Genomic DNA, 14,008 nt, shown 5'->3' with positions numbered 1-14,008 from the left:
GTGGAACCATAGAATTGCTCAAAATGTCTTGGTACTCTGAAGCATGAAAATTTCTCTTCACTGGAACCAGGGGCCTAGACCAACCTGGCAGGTAAAGTTCTCCTGGGATGAGTCAGTAGAGAGTTGGCGACTTTTATTCACTTTGTGCCTCAGCACTCAGTATTTTGTAATTTTATGTGGCCTGAAGTTTGTGTCTGTGGTTTCTTAACACTTCTAATTTTCAATAATACCCCTCAGTTGATTGTAGAACTGTGGGGACTGATTTCAGTGAGTAAGAGGAGCGTCAAAATGCTTTTGTAACACAACAGTGTTTTAGTTGTCCACCCTCTGCCCTAGCTTTAGGACACTCCCATACATCATTATTTGACCCAAAACCAGGATTGGGTGAAAAATGCCAAAAAGGTGAAAGTGTTTCCAATATAATTTTCTTTCATTGGTCCACTCTTGGTTTTAGTTTACAAGAACTGATTGAAAATACTGATCAAATGCTGACACGTGAACATGGCCTTAATATGTTTGAAAGAGGCTGCAGGGAGAGTTTGAGTAAATTAATCTAAGAACCTGTGGTATAACTAGAAGCTTATGGGCTCCAATGCAAAAGTTCAAATGGGGCCCTCAATTATTGCAAGTCTTTAATAGCATTAGTCTTTTCATATAGGCCAAAGGGACATTTTGAGCCCCTTAGGCTCCAGAGCCTGGGTGCGATTGCAACCTCTGCATCTATTGCAGTTAGTGAATGCCGCTGGTGTGGCGTCCCTGAGGGTTCGGTCGCCACAGGGGTACTGCATCTCTTTAATGAGATGTGGTATCTCTCCTTCGAGGTAAGGATGGTGCAGCTGTCAGGACCCCACCTCTGCATTCATCACCACACCTCTCCCGCCTCTGGGGGGCTTATATGCACCAGGGTGCTGCCCCAGCCGGGATAAGAGGAGATGGGGGAACCAAAGTTAGGGGGAACCTAGTAGTGGGTGAGGGTGGAGGACGCACATTTAGGTTACACTTAATAATTCATATTTAATAGCCAGCCATCTTAAATTCAGCGTCTTTTGATTGTGATCTCATCACTGAACGTGGCTTTCTGTGTGAACCTGCAGTTGATGGGGACACAGTCCTCATACTCTGGCCTTGAGTCGAGGAGCAGGCAAGAGTTAACGGCTGTCTCTACCCGGTCAAGGTCCTTACTTAAGAAGGCCTGGAGGGGAGCGGAGGAGTAAAGCTCTGCAGGCAAAAGGATCCCAGGGGGGTGCAGACGGAGCGGCATACGCCACCTGTCCTCACTATTCTGGCCTAGTCAGAGGGATTCCTGCTGCAAGAGGGGTACCGGCCCCCGATATCTGACTCTGTCACTTTAAGTCTTAGTCGGAGAAGCCCGGAGGCTCAGTGGATCCCACCGGGTAACGGACGGAGCGGAGTTGCCACCCGTACCCTTGTTCTGTGCATAGTCCAGAGGGAGACCCGGCCTTAGAACACGCACCACATACGGACAGGAGAGGACCTAGTGGGAATGTCTAGGAACACTCTGGTGCGGGGTCCTGACCAAAGCACCTGAACTACTCGGAGGTTGTTGGACCCCCGGTCCTGGTGGCCGCAGCGCGCCGTGAGGAGCAGGGAGAAGCCTTGCAGCTGTGTATTCTACCGTGAGTAAAGCTTGGAAGACTACCCCTATGGCCTCCGGTTTCTTATTGCAACGCGGCACCGCACGACACCGCACCACAGCTCCCACTACAATTCCCATCCTCCTGTTCCCTCTGCCCTGAGGCCCTGCTCTGCCTGTGGGGAGTAGTACTGACGCGCCCCCTGGGCCAGTGTTGTTTGGGGGATACCCGGATCCGGATCAGATGGGGGTTGTAGTCTCCGAGTGGCGGTGACCCGGTCCGTGCCCAGGGTGTCAAGCTCAGTGTGTGGCAGTCCTACAGATGTTGCTGGATGTTCTTTAGTGTCGACTATGCCACCCGTTGATTTGCGGTCAATACGGCCGCCGCTGCAGCAGGGTCCGCTGAGGCTGGTGGTGTGTGTGCAGCTTCTGGTAGTATAACCCCCAACGGGAGGGGTATAGCCTCAGGGGGTCAGTTGTAGAGGGTGGTGGTTGTGGTGGTGCAGTGAGGGTGGTAATAAGACTCAGAGTCGGGCTGTGCAGTTCAGGGTTTTTACTTACTGCTGTTGTGCTGGTCACTCCGGCCTTGAGTGACCGCCCGAGCCGTGCTGCGTCCACCAGGTCCTGGACTCGGCCAACCCTCAGGTAATTCCGGAGCGTGATCCTGAGCTCCCTCTCTGACGTGCCTTTTCTCTGGCCTTCCCCACCAGGGATCCACTTATGTCCGGCTCCCTCGGGCCTCTTGGTGGGTACACCTCTTCTGGGTTCCCTGACCCTATACTTGGTGTGCCTTCGCAGTGGATTTAGTGGGGGGGTCGTGGCAGATCCTGCCCACAACCTCCGGTCTCTGGCTGAGGATTAGTGCCCTCCACCAGCTTGGGATCCGGTACCCTTGTGCCAACCCTTCACCCTTCTGGTTGTATTTGGGCTCTTGGGGTTCCCTCTTCTTCCCCTCTGGGTCCTTTTCTTCTCCTCTCTCTCTTCTTTCAGGACTGCTTGACCCTCTACAACAGACTGACTGGTAACTGTCTGCCTGTCTGACCCTGATCTAAGATGGTTCCCACCTTATATACTCCCTATATGTGTGAGCTCAGGTGACCAGCACCCAATGAGCTCCTAGCATTACCCAGACTGCTCCCCCTATCTGCCCCTACACTACTGGGATGTTCCAACCCCCTCCCACTCCAGCCAGGGACAGACACTATCGTACCTGCACATATACCTAGTGGGAGTACCATTGATCTGTCCCCTGGAAATGGGATGTATGTAGTGCATGCAGCCTACTGAGCTCAGTTCCACACTCCATCCTTACCCGGGAGTGGAATACCACACCTCTGGCTTGAGGTGCAATACCCCTGTAGCAGCCGAATCCTCAGGGTGCTACAGTACCATCTGCTGCTGCCACTACATCCCGCCTCAGAGGACTGAACACAGTGCTGGTGGAGGATCACCAGAAACCACAGGTGGCATAGTCAATAGAACCACTCGATTAACACCAAAACCTGAAAGCCCATTACATCTTTTATTGTGACGGCCCTGGGCACGGAACGGGTCCAGGCCACGGCTACAACCCACCAAACATCTGACCCGGCTCCGAGTACCCCCCATCTCTCAGGGAAGGGCTGTGAGCGTCACACTGGCAATCTGTGATAGTGGCATTAACAGCGCGCCGGCAGGGGGACGCGCCATTCTATCCCCTCATCGGTGTTCCCTAGATATGATTGCCGGATGTCGATGTGTTGCCAAGACAACTGAAGACCCCTTTGTCTGTCATCATGATGCTCCAATGAAATCCAGCTTGTGGCTGGCGTTCATAGGAGACCATAATTTTAGCTGTACATACTGCTATTTATAGCACAAGCAATCAGTTTCCTTAGGGGACTAACAAATACTGTGAAAAGTAACAAAAAAATAAAAACAAATATGAAAAAATAAAAGAGTATAACAGTTCATATCACCCCACCTTTTTCCCCATTAAAAATTAAGAAATAAAAAAAATAAAAAATACACATATTTGGTATCGTTGTGTTCATAAAGATCTGCTCTATCAAAATATAAAATAAATTAATCCGATAGGTAAACGGTTTAAAGAGAAAGAAATCAAAATGCCAGAATGGCAGTTTTTCGGGCGCTAAACAACAGAAAAAAGTGTAATAACAGGCGATCAAAACATTATATCTATCCCAAAATTATATCAATAAAAACATCAGCTCCGGGTGCAAGCCTAAAAATTGAAAATGTTACGGCTCTCAGAAAGTGGCGACACAAGCAAAAATTTTTTTCTACAAATTACAGAATTATTTTTCACCACTTAAATAAAACAAAAACTAGACATGTTTTGCATCTGCGTAATCCTACTGACCAGGTCAGTTTTACTATAAAATCAATGCTGTAAATAAAAATCCTAAAAACAATTGCAGAATTGCACTTTTTTTAGTATTTCGACACACTTTGAATTTTTTCCCGCTTTCCAGTGCATCACTTGATGAAATTAATGGTGTCATTTGAAACTACAACTTGTCCCACAAAAACTAGCCCTCACATGGCTATATCGATGAAAAAATAAAAAAGTTAAGGCTCTTAGAATAAGGGGAGGAAAAAACAAAAACGAAAAAATGGAAAATCGCCCAGTCCTTAAGGGGTTCTATAAAGGTTTCTTGAAATTGCAGGTCCTTCTGCACTATGCAGTGCGGTCAACCAATTCTGCAATTGATTTTTTTTAATTATTTTATTTACCATGTTCAATGTATGTTACAACTGACCAGGCAATATGATTCTCCAGGTCAGTACGATTACGCAGATACCAAACATGTATAGTTTTTTTGGGAAAATTTAAGTGGTGAAAAAAATCAGAAATTTGTAAAAAAAAAAAAAAAAAAAAAAAATGACATTTTTTTCTCAATACACCATTTACTGATTGGGTTTAATCCATTTTATATTTTTATACATCAGGCTTTTATGAACGCAACGATACCAAATATGTGTAATATACTCAGCAATACAATAGAATTGCTATGTATAGCAAAAATCACGGTCTCCCTTTCACAGGAGTATCGTCATGACAGGCACGGGGATTATTGGCTGTCATGACAACCCATCGCTCCCCCTTGTCGACATGCATCAAATGCCGCTGTCACAGATTAAGAGCCTGTTTGAGGCAGATGATGGCAGAATAACACAGCCATCATCTGCCGAGAAAGATGCTTATTTGGCTTGCGAGCCTGCATCAAAGTCAGGAAGCTGGCATATGATGTACCAGTACATCATATGTCTGTAAGAGCTTAAACTCTCCTTCCCACCTGCTTGTTTCCCCTTCTATCTCCACCACCCCCTCTTCTTTGATTGACAGCTCTGGCTTCATAGTTAGAGAAGGGCAGAGATAGATGGAAACCAAGCAGGTGGGACGGTGCACTTAAATATTCGGCCATGCCATGATGCACCGGACACTTGTACTTGGTTTGAACAGCCAGTCTGCGCTGACAGTGTCCATTTAAAGAAATCCTCCGCCCAGGGACTGAAAAGTGACTGACAGTACATTTCTCATGTTCAACATCCTACTTGGTGCCTTGTATTTACAACTTGCTGCCTCCTCTGCTCACTTCGACGTTCTGCTCCTCCTGCATCCAAAATGACGGTCACACTGGCTAAAGATGGTCCAGTGGTAATCCAAAGCACTCCTCACTTACCTCTCTTATCTGACACACAGGAAAGGCAGGAAAGATGTGGATTAGATTTACTACTGTACCTCCTATGTCACAGAGGTGGTAATCTTTGATGCAAGAGGAATGGTATTTTGATTTAAGTGGAGGAGGCAGCAGGTGGCAAACGGAGTCTGTACATGACAAATGTATAGTCACTTTTCAGTCCCAGCGTGGAGGGTCGCTTTAACTAAAGCATCTTTGCAACAATTGCACTGTTGGAGGTCCGCAGTGATAATGCAACATGGCTATGTATCCATATGGCACTATTGCAGCAGGCACAAACCCATGTACAAGTATATAATCTCTATACAGTGTTGCATATATACTTACCCCCACCCCCCCCCCCATTTGTCCCCTTGTCTCCACTACAATAAATATTGTGTCTAATTGGCCATTTTCCCCCACAGCATCAAGGGTGTAAGAACAGGTGGCATCTGTGAACACTTGCCTTAATCTCTTTCTCTCATGGCAAATACAGATAGGTAGTGACCTTCTAGAATAAAACATATAGGGTCCCCAGTTCTCCAACTCCTAATGCAATGAATGACCACTTCTGTCATTGCTCTCTTTGAAGTTCTCACTGGTTTACCAGTCCACCAATATTTTTAAGCTATGGGGAACAACCCCTGTGTGTAATCCACTAGACCGCAGAAAGCACAGTGGACACCATCGCACCCAGGACAACTCCACAGTGCCCCAGCTAAATGGATTGAGGGTTGAGCATGTGCATCACGGCTCTATTCACTGTCTTTGAGACTGCTAGAAGTAGCCGAGTACTTTACTTAACTATCTCTTGCAATCCCATAGTCAATGAATGGAGGTGTGTTGCACATACTCCACCACAATGCTATTTGGACAGGACACTACAAAGTCCATTTTTGTGATTGGTGGGAGTTCCAAGTGGTAGGGATCAACCATTACCCATCCTTGCTCTTACTGGAATGTCCCTTTAAGTGAAGTCCTATTTTCATACAGGTTCACCAAATTTAACTGGTGCGCAAAAATGTATAAGCCTAACAATTGCAATATTCTGCTTTTTCCAATTAATGGGGAAAGGCTCTTAGATACATTACATCTGTAGACAGGGATGTAAACATAATAGGTGCAGCGGTTGCAATCGCACCCGGGCCCTGGAGCCCAGGGGGCCCAAAAGGTGCTTTTGGCCCATATGAAAAGTCCACTACTATTAAAGACTTGCAAAAGTTTGGGTCCCCATTGGAACTTTTGCATTGGGGCCCACAAGCTTCATGTTACGCTATGCCATGACATTTACAGGAATCAAGGAGCCATGATATTTTTTATACGGTATTATTGTTTTTCCCTATTTGTGCACGGTATATATAACATTAATATGACTATAGAATATTTAACCCTTTCTAGATCTCTGGCATCAGAGAGTCTTTTTATTTATAAATCTGGAACATATTACTTTAAGCACTTGGCGGCTTACAGACTGCTATATAATAAGCTGGATGTCCTCAGGACTCCGAAAGCTACAATTAAAACATTATTCCGCTTTAATAAATACATTGTTTGTCTTTAATGACGTCTATAACCCTTACAATCCCTCGTAATGTTCCTAAATCACCAGCATTTACATTAGTCTGGACTAGATACTCTGTATTTCACCAACCTAATTGGACCAGCATGTTTCCAACATGTATCCTGCACTTACTCTCAGATCTTGCATATGTAAAAGAAAGCAAATATTTTCCAGTCAGTGGATCCTGGATAGATGGATGCCAAATTTATTTCACAAGCCAGTCCTGCCTCCACTGGCATCTAACCATTTCCAGATGTGCAGAGGAAAACAGCACATCACGAAATCGCCAGTGCAGGGCTGTAGTAGGAAAGCAGGGAGAACCGCAGTGTAAAGCAGGACTGGCCGCTCTAAACACCTCGCACAGGGCTTCACATATGGGAATAAGTGAACAAACAGGAAAACCCGTTCACTAATGGGTCCTTACTTAAAGGGGATGTACTATTTGGACAACCCATTTACAGATTGTGCATCTCTCTGATCTCAGTTGATAGCAGGGATCCTATTACTGTGGTTAGCCGCTGTACAATTATTCCCATTACGATAAAGGGCCCATTAAAATCCATTAATCAAGTATTTGTTGCAAGTGGTCCGCAAACTCACAATCCAGCTACAGGAAGGGGGTTCTGTGAAATTATGCTCATTAAGAGAAAAAGAAAAAAAGTTTTTGCAAAATAGTAAAACAAAGGAAAAAACTGTATTAAAGTTTATTTATCGAATATCAGAAACATTTTAACTGCTTAGGAAAATTGTGACCTTGCCTTTAAAAAGGGGTGTGGCTAGTTGAGCCACAACTGGGGCGTCACTTTTAGGAAAGTCTAATGACAGAATGGGTCCAGTTAAACATATAGCATATAGAGGGTGCGCTGTTGTGCCCATGTTACAACCATGGGTCTCTTCGACAACCTGACGGCGTCATATTTATGATGACATGATTTCAGGGTTAATAAACCCGCTGTCAGGCCGGACACGTACAGATGTCTCACCTGGCCTAGGGTTTGTGATCATTTTGCATTAACGTGCTAGAACATTTATTTTGTGGGATGAGATGTTGTAAACGACATGACAAATCAAGATTCAGCAACTTTTTCTACTTAGTTACAGTCCTATGTAAAACTGCAGATTACAACATTACTAGCTGTGGCAAATCACTTAACTCAATAACAAATACAATTCATAAATCCCCCCTAACACATTTGCCCAAGTTAGAACTAAAAAGCTAAATGGCAAACACAGCCCTGCTACATGCATATGAAGAGTTAATGACGAATTCAGCTCCGCTGCCTCTGTATGATGCCATGGACCTTAGAAGTGCCCCACTTCTGTCAGTGCGCACATTGTACACTTGGCCTCAGCTGAGGAATGGTGGGGCAGAGCAGCTGTGGTGAACAGTTCTTACCTTTCATGTTGGCGCAGAAGGGGGTAGCGCTGGAAGTTTTGAGGTGTTGTTAATGAGGTGTTAGCTGAAGCCTGGTTGTTATATGTCCATATTGCACAGGGCTAGCTGCAGATGACGAGTGAGGGGCTCTTCCCCAGCTTCCACAGTCTTACTCCGAAAGATGCTCCTATAGTCTCAGGCTGGACTTGTTGCTGAGCCTCCTCCTACTCTGTCATCACACAGCTCTGACTACTCAGTCCAGTCTCAGCTCTGCCTCATACAGGCAACTTGTCACCTACAGACATACAGCCTCCTACTATAAAAGTCAAACACTGGGGAATCTGAAAAGCCCAAACGTCTTCCGCAACCATGTGCATTTGTACAAATGTGTCTCAGGGTCTACCACTCCCCATCTCCTCCTCTTAGAACTTTCTGGGTGTCACAACAGGAGGCTGAGGAGATGTGTCCCACAGTGATGTGAGGAGGAAGCATGTAACATACCAGACCCCTCCATATCTCCTCCATCTAGGAGGAAGATGAAGCACCAGGATAATATTACTGTACTGAGCTTACATGGTCGTCTGGATCGCATTAGTGATCAAATGGATAACATAGGTGAAGCCTAACTGGTTTCACGTCTAATATAATCGGTGACGTAGTATATCAGGACCAAAAGTAGATACAATGAATGAATGGAAAAAATGTATCAAAAAATATGACTGTATAGTTTAAAAGTAAAACTAAGGAATTAAATTACTGCCTAAAATAGTATGAAATTGTTTTTAGAAAAGTTGGGTGACAACATTCAATATGGTTCCCATTACAGTTCCCTCCAGATTTCCTAGACTCGTGAATAGGAAATCCGTCAAGTTATACTAGTATTCATTCATTTCTGATCTGTATCTGCAAAAGTTAGAAGTTTTGACAATGAGAAATCAGGAATGGCTGACAGATGGGGTTGTAAAAGCTCCCATTAGTGGTCATCACTTTTGGAAACCTGATCTTGTAAAAGGCACGAAAAGAATGCAGATCAAGTATGCTTCTGTGACTTCTGTCCCAGTGGAAATCACAACAAAAACACTTTTTAATGTAGCATAAAAATGCCCAGGAGTGTAACTTTAGGGGGGCAGAGGTAGCAATTGCATGTGGGCTTTGGTGCATGAGAAGGCCTGAAGGTCACATAAGACACCAGTTTTATGAATGGCACATGACAAATGCTATGCACACTACCTGTCATCTTTCCAAATCTGTTTTTAATTTAAGCAAAGTAAAGCTTTATCTTATGATTGTAAAGTTCATATGAACATGATAGAGATTTTTTTAGCATTAGGGTCCCAGCTAAAAAGAGGTCCTTAATAGATAGGCTCTCAAAATTTTCTAAAAATGTGCGCCAAGAAGCTCACATTTTTACATATTTAGAAATAATAAAATTCATGTAATTAATGTGTGCAGAGTAATGTCGCATAGTGTTCGTATGTATAAAGGGTGTTCAATAAATTATATTTAAATTACAATTTATCAAAATTTTGTGAGAAAATTGAATTTACTGTGTCTTTGACTGCATTATCATTAGGAATTCGATGTCTGCGCATAAATTTCTTCTGGTTCCGATGTAGAAAGTAATCACTGGGAGAGAGGTCTGGATTATAGCGTGGAGTGTTAAGCTGCATGAAGCAGCATTCCCTGATAGCAGCTTATGATTTGCGATATTTGTGAGCTGGCGCTTTGTCGCAAAGCAGCAACACACTTGCCGACAACCTCCCATGGCATTTCTCTTTGATTGCTTCACATAATGCCTTAATTGTTGACGCATATGTGACACAGGTACTTTAGATGCAGTGACACAGAAACACAGAGCAGCCAGTACAGGGTTAATAAACATGGGGGGGATTTATTGTAACAGGGTCAAACTCCACGCAGGGAGTAGCAGGGGAAATATGGGGACAACAAGGGGAGTAGCAGGTAACAGATTATAACCGACAATCCACAGTTTGGCTAGATGTAGCAGAGTCGAGACGGTTGTAATCGTCAGTTTTACACTTAGCTGACTCTTGTTCCCCACAAGGCCGTTGCCGGCTGATGCCAATGTTGTTTTCATCTAGCTTCCCCGCCTAAACAATGCTCCGTCTTCTGGCGGCAGCGGGCGGTCTCCGGTTTGACCCGCTGAGCCCCTAGTCCATAACACTGCACCTCACTTGCTCGGCTCCACAGACCCTGCGTCTCTTCTCCCTCTAGTCGGGCTTGACTCCAACTGTCAACTCCCTGCTTTCCAGCGCAAAACTCCTTTTACTCCCTCTTCCTAGACACGCCCCCAGCTCCCCTGTCACCTGACCCCTGAGCTCTGGCTCTGGACACGCCCCCAGCTTCCTGGTCACCTGACTCCTGAGCTCATAGTCTGTCTTCCCCCTGCAACCAGAGGCACGGCCCCGGCAGTTCCGGATCCCTTGTTCTGAAAGTACTTACACCCTGGTCTTCCCCCCTTACACTCCCACTCTCCTTTAACTCGCCATTCCACGGGCGAGAGTTCCTTCACCAAATGTTCACATTCTTGGACTTCCTGGACGATACGTTGCCATATAAATTGATCTTGTTCGTAACGGTGAGGAGGCACTCCTGCTGTTGTCCGTTCTGACCTCTTAACTCAGTTTGACCGATGAGGGGTGCAGGGACACTTGGATTCCCAATCTCCGCCTGCCCGGTGGCTACAACCGATGGTGTTCCCTCGCCTCCTGCACTGGGGACTGCAGGTAATCGAATGCTGGGGCTCGGAGGTAGAATCAACAATTCTTCTTCATCCACATCGTGGCTTGAGGCAACTGTGACAGGACCCTCTCTAGAAGCAGGTGATCCTTCTTCATCTTCGTCATCTTTAGACAGACAGGGCCGCAGCATACTATGATGAACCACTCTGGTAGGAGCTCCTTCAGCCCCGTCGTACTGTTCACTCGGGTTGTTGTAGACTCACACCAGATCGGCCACAAACTCATGCCATCGTACCTTCCGATCTTCCTCCGATGTGCGGAGCATTTGGATCAGTGTCCGATTAAAGCGTTCACAGGCCCCATTTCCTTGAGGGTGGTAAGGAGTAGTCCGTGACTTCTCAATCCTGTACAACCGGTGCAGCTCTTCCATCACCCGGCCCTGGAAGCAGGCGCCTTGATCGGAATGGATCCTCTTTGGGCAGCTGTACACCCGAATGAAGTCTCGGCAGCTGATTCGACGGTCTGGTCTCTGGTCGGGGACACCACCGCAAACTTTGTGAAGCACTGGTACTTTGATACAGGCCAAGGACCCTGGATTACAGGAGAACATTACTAAATTAAAGGCGACTCTGAGGCGGAGAACGAGAATGTGGTGGAATCATGCTTTTCTTTCAAAATATATAGAGGGGGAACTAATCCCCAGAGGTCTTAGGGTTCAGATATTCCCGTCCTTTGATGTGGAGGAGGAAACATTTAGGAGCAATTGGGAAACCCTGGCCAACAATTGTTCCCTAGGTTTTCTTAAACTCCTGAAGGAACACAGTGAAACCTCCCTTAAAGGAACAGAAATAGAATTAGAAAATTTACAGACCCTAGTGCAAAAGGACCTGACAACAGAGGAACTTAGGCGGCTCAATGAGGACATAGATTTAGAACTACAGAAATGGGTGAAAGAGATTTGTGCCAATAAATCTAAGAAATTTGCACGTGATGTCAAGGATAAACAACTTGGATATTTATACAAATGGAGACTCCCACCCAACCGGGGCAGACAGGACATGAAGCGTACCCCTTCTCACTCTAGGTCCTCATCGGCCGCCTCTTCTACTACTGTGGATGAGAGGAAACTCAGTGGTAATACCATATCTGGGTCCCTCTCTATCCCCCAGACCTCGTCAGGTATCCAGACGAGACCCAGTCATAGGAGAAGGCGACATGTGCCATTTCAGGTTGGTAACGCCTGGGGGGGGCCCCGCATCATCAACCTTTCCACACATGTGCTAACTAGAGCACAGGTGGAGGTCCTTGAGTTGGGTTTGTCATTTGCACCTACCAATTCATTTGACTTTTTCACTGCACTCAAGGACCTCCACCTTTTTGCTCGCAAATTAATTTTGCAAAAATTGCATTCCAGGCCCGGTGGTGACGATGACCCGACGGCGGTGGCGGAGAGGGAGGCGGTACAGACTTTGGAAGCACTTCTACTGGAGCAGGAGAACTCACAAAGAGGTGGGTCTCTAGAAAAAATGAGATCTAGATCTGCAAGGTTCCCCCCCTTGTCGATAAGCCCAGCTGTCGATATTTTTGTGCGGCTTGTGACAGAAGACTTGAAATGTCTTTCTACTCGCAGAAAATTCGACAACTTGACACACTCACAGCGGCAAGCGATTAGCCAACTTCAGTCTTTAACAGACGTCGTAATAAAACCAGCCGACAAGGGGGGCAACATTGTAATTTGGCCCTGCTTACAGTACGAAAAAGAAGCCCTGAAACAACTACGGGACAGTAATACATACTCCAAATTACCATCCAACCCTACCGCCTCCTTTTCCTCCACCCTCCAAGGCATCCTAGCCCGGGCGTGTGAAATGGATATTATTGATAAAAAAACGGTGGAGGCGTTAACAGTACGCTTCCCTCGTACAGCTACATTTTATCTACTTCCTAAAATCCACAAGGACCCCCTCCACCCACCGGGACGTCCGATTGTGTCTGGCATAGGTGGACTGGTGGGCCCTATCTGCACTTTTATTGATAATCACCTTCGCCCACTAGTGGAGACCCTACCTTCCTATGTCAAAGACACATCGGAGGTCCTGAGGCGGGTCGACGGGGTCCTTGTGGATAATCAGACCCTATTAGTCACGGCGGATGTTGAAAGCCTCTATACGTGTATCCAACATGAATTGGGCCTGGAGGCTGTGCGCCTCTTCCTCCGGGGCTCCGACCTGGACGGCCCCTCTGGTGACTTTTTGCTCGAGCTCCTGCGCTTTGTCCTGCACCATAATTATTTTTTATTTAAGGATACTGTTTATCTTCAGCGACGTGGCACGGCCATGGGAGCGGCCTGTGCACCCTCATACGCCAATCTCTTCCTGGGTGCTTGGGAAAGAGACATTTTTGGCGATGGGGGTGTCCAGGGTAGCGACCTGGCCGTGACATGGCTGAGATATATAGATGATATTTTTCTTTTGTGGCGGGGCTCAGCGCAGGAGCTGGAGGCATTTATGAGCAGGCTAAATAAAAATGAATGGGGAATTAGGCTTACATATACCCATCATCAATCCAAAATGTCCTTTTTGGACATTAATTTGGAAGTTGATGAAGGAGGTTATATACAGACAAATGTCTTTCGTAAATTGACATCCACAAATTCCCTCATTCATGCCTCCTCTGCTCATTCTACTTCTACCATTGGTGCCGTCCCGGTGGGACAATTCCTGAGGATGAGGCGCATATGCTCTACTGACTCTCAATTTGAGATTCAGTCAGCTGATCTCACTCGACGATTCCAGGAAAGAGGATACAGTAATAGATGCATCCGCCGTGGCTATAGGAGGGCGAGGGGTACTTCTCGTAACCAATTATACTCAACTCCTCTTGGTAGGAAGAGAGATACGGGGAGGATCCGCTACATTTCCACCTTCAATCATGAGTGGGGGGAGATGCGGCGGATCCTCTCCAAACATTGGGGTGTTCTTGGTGCGGAGCCCTCCCTACGCGACCTTGTGGGGGAGCATCCACTCATGACACCCAGGAAAGCCAATAACCTCGGTGACATGTTGACACGGAGTCATTACATTCCCCCACTAA

The 14,008-nt window shown here is 46.2% G+C and overlaps 1 protein-coding gene across 1 annotated transcript in view; it reads right to left on the bottom strand.

Moving 5' to 3' along the window:
* The window catches only part of COLEC12 (collectin subfamily member 12), a 203,938-nt gene extending 195,334 nt beyond the window's left edge, over positions 1-8,604 (bottom strand). Inside the window, exon 1 of the mRNA XM_073679131.1 lies at positions 8,235-8,604. Within this exon, the coding sequence (XP_073535232.1) occupies positions 8,235-8,241 (7 nt within the window). The 5' untranslated portion in view covers positions 8,242-8,604. The remainder of the gene's footprint in view (positions 1-8,234) is intronic.
* Between the last annotated feature and the right edge of the window lie 5,404 nt (positions 8,605-14,008).

The sequence above is a fragment of the Phyllobates terribilis genome, unplaced genomic scaffold, assembly GCF_046119375.1.
Source record: "Phyllobates terribilis strain yellow unplaced genomic scaffold, ASM4611937v1 Scaffold_4__5_contigs__length_816908805, whole genome shotgun sequence".
Classification (NCBI taxonomy): Eukaryota; Metazoa; Chordata; class Amphibia; order Anura; family Dendrobatidae; genus Phyllobates; species Phyllobates terribilis.
This window is presented reverse-complemented; position numbering and strand designations above follow the sequence as displayed.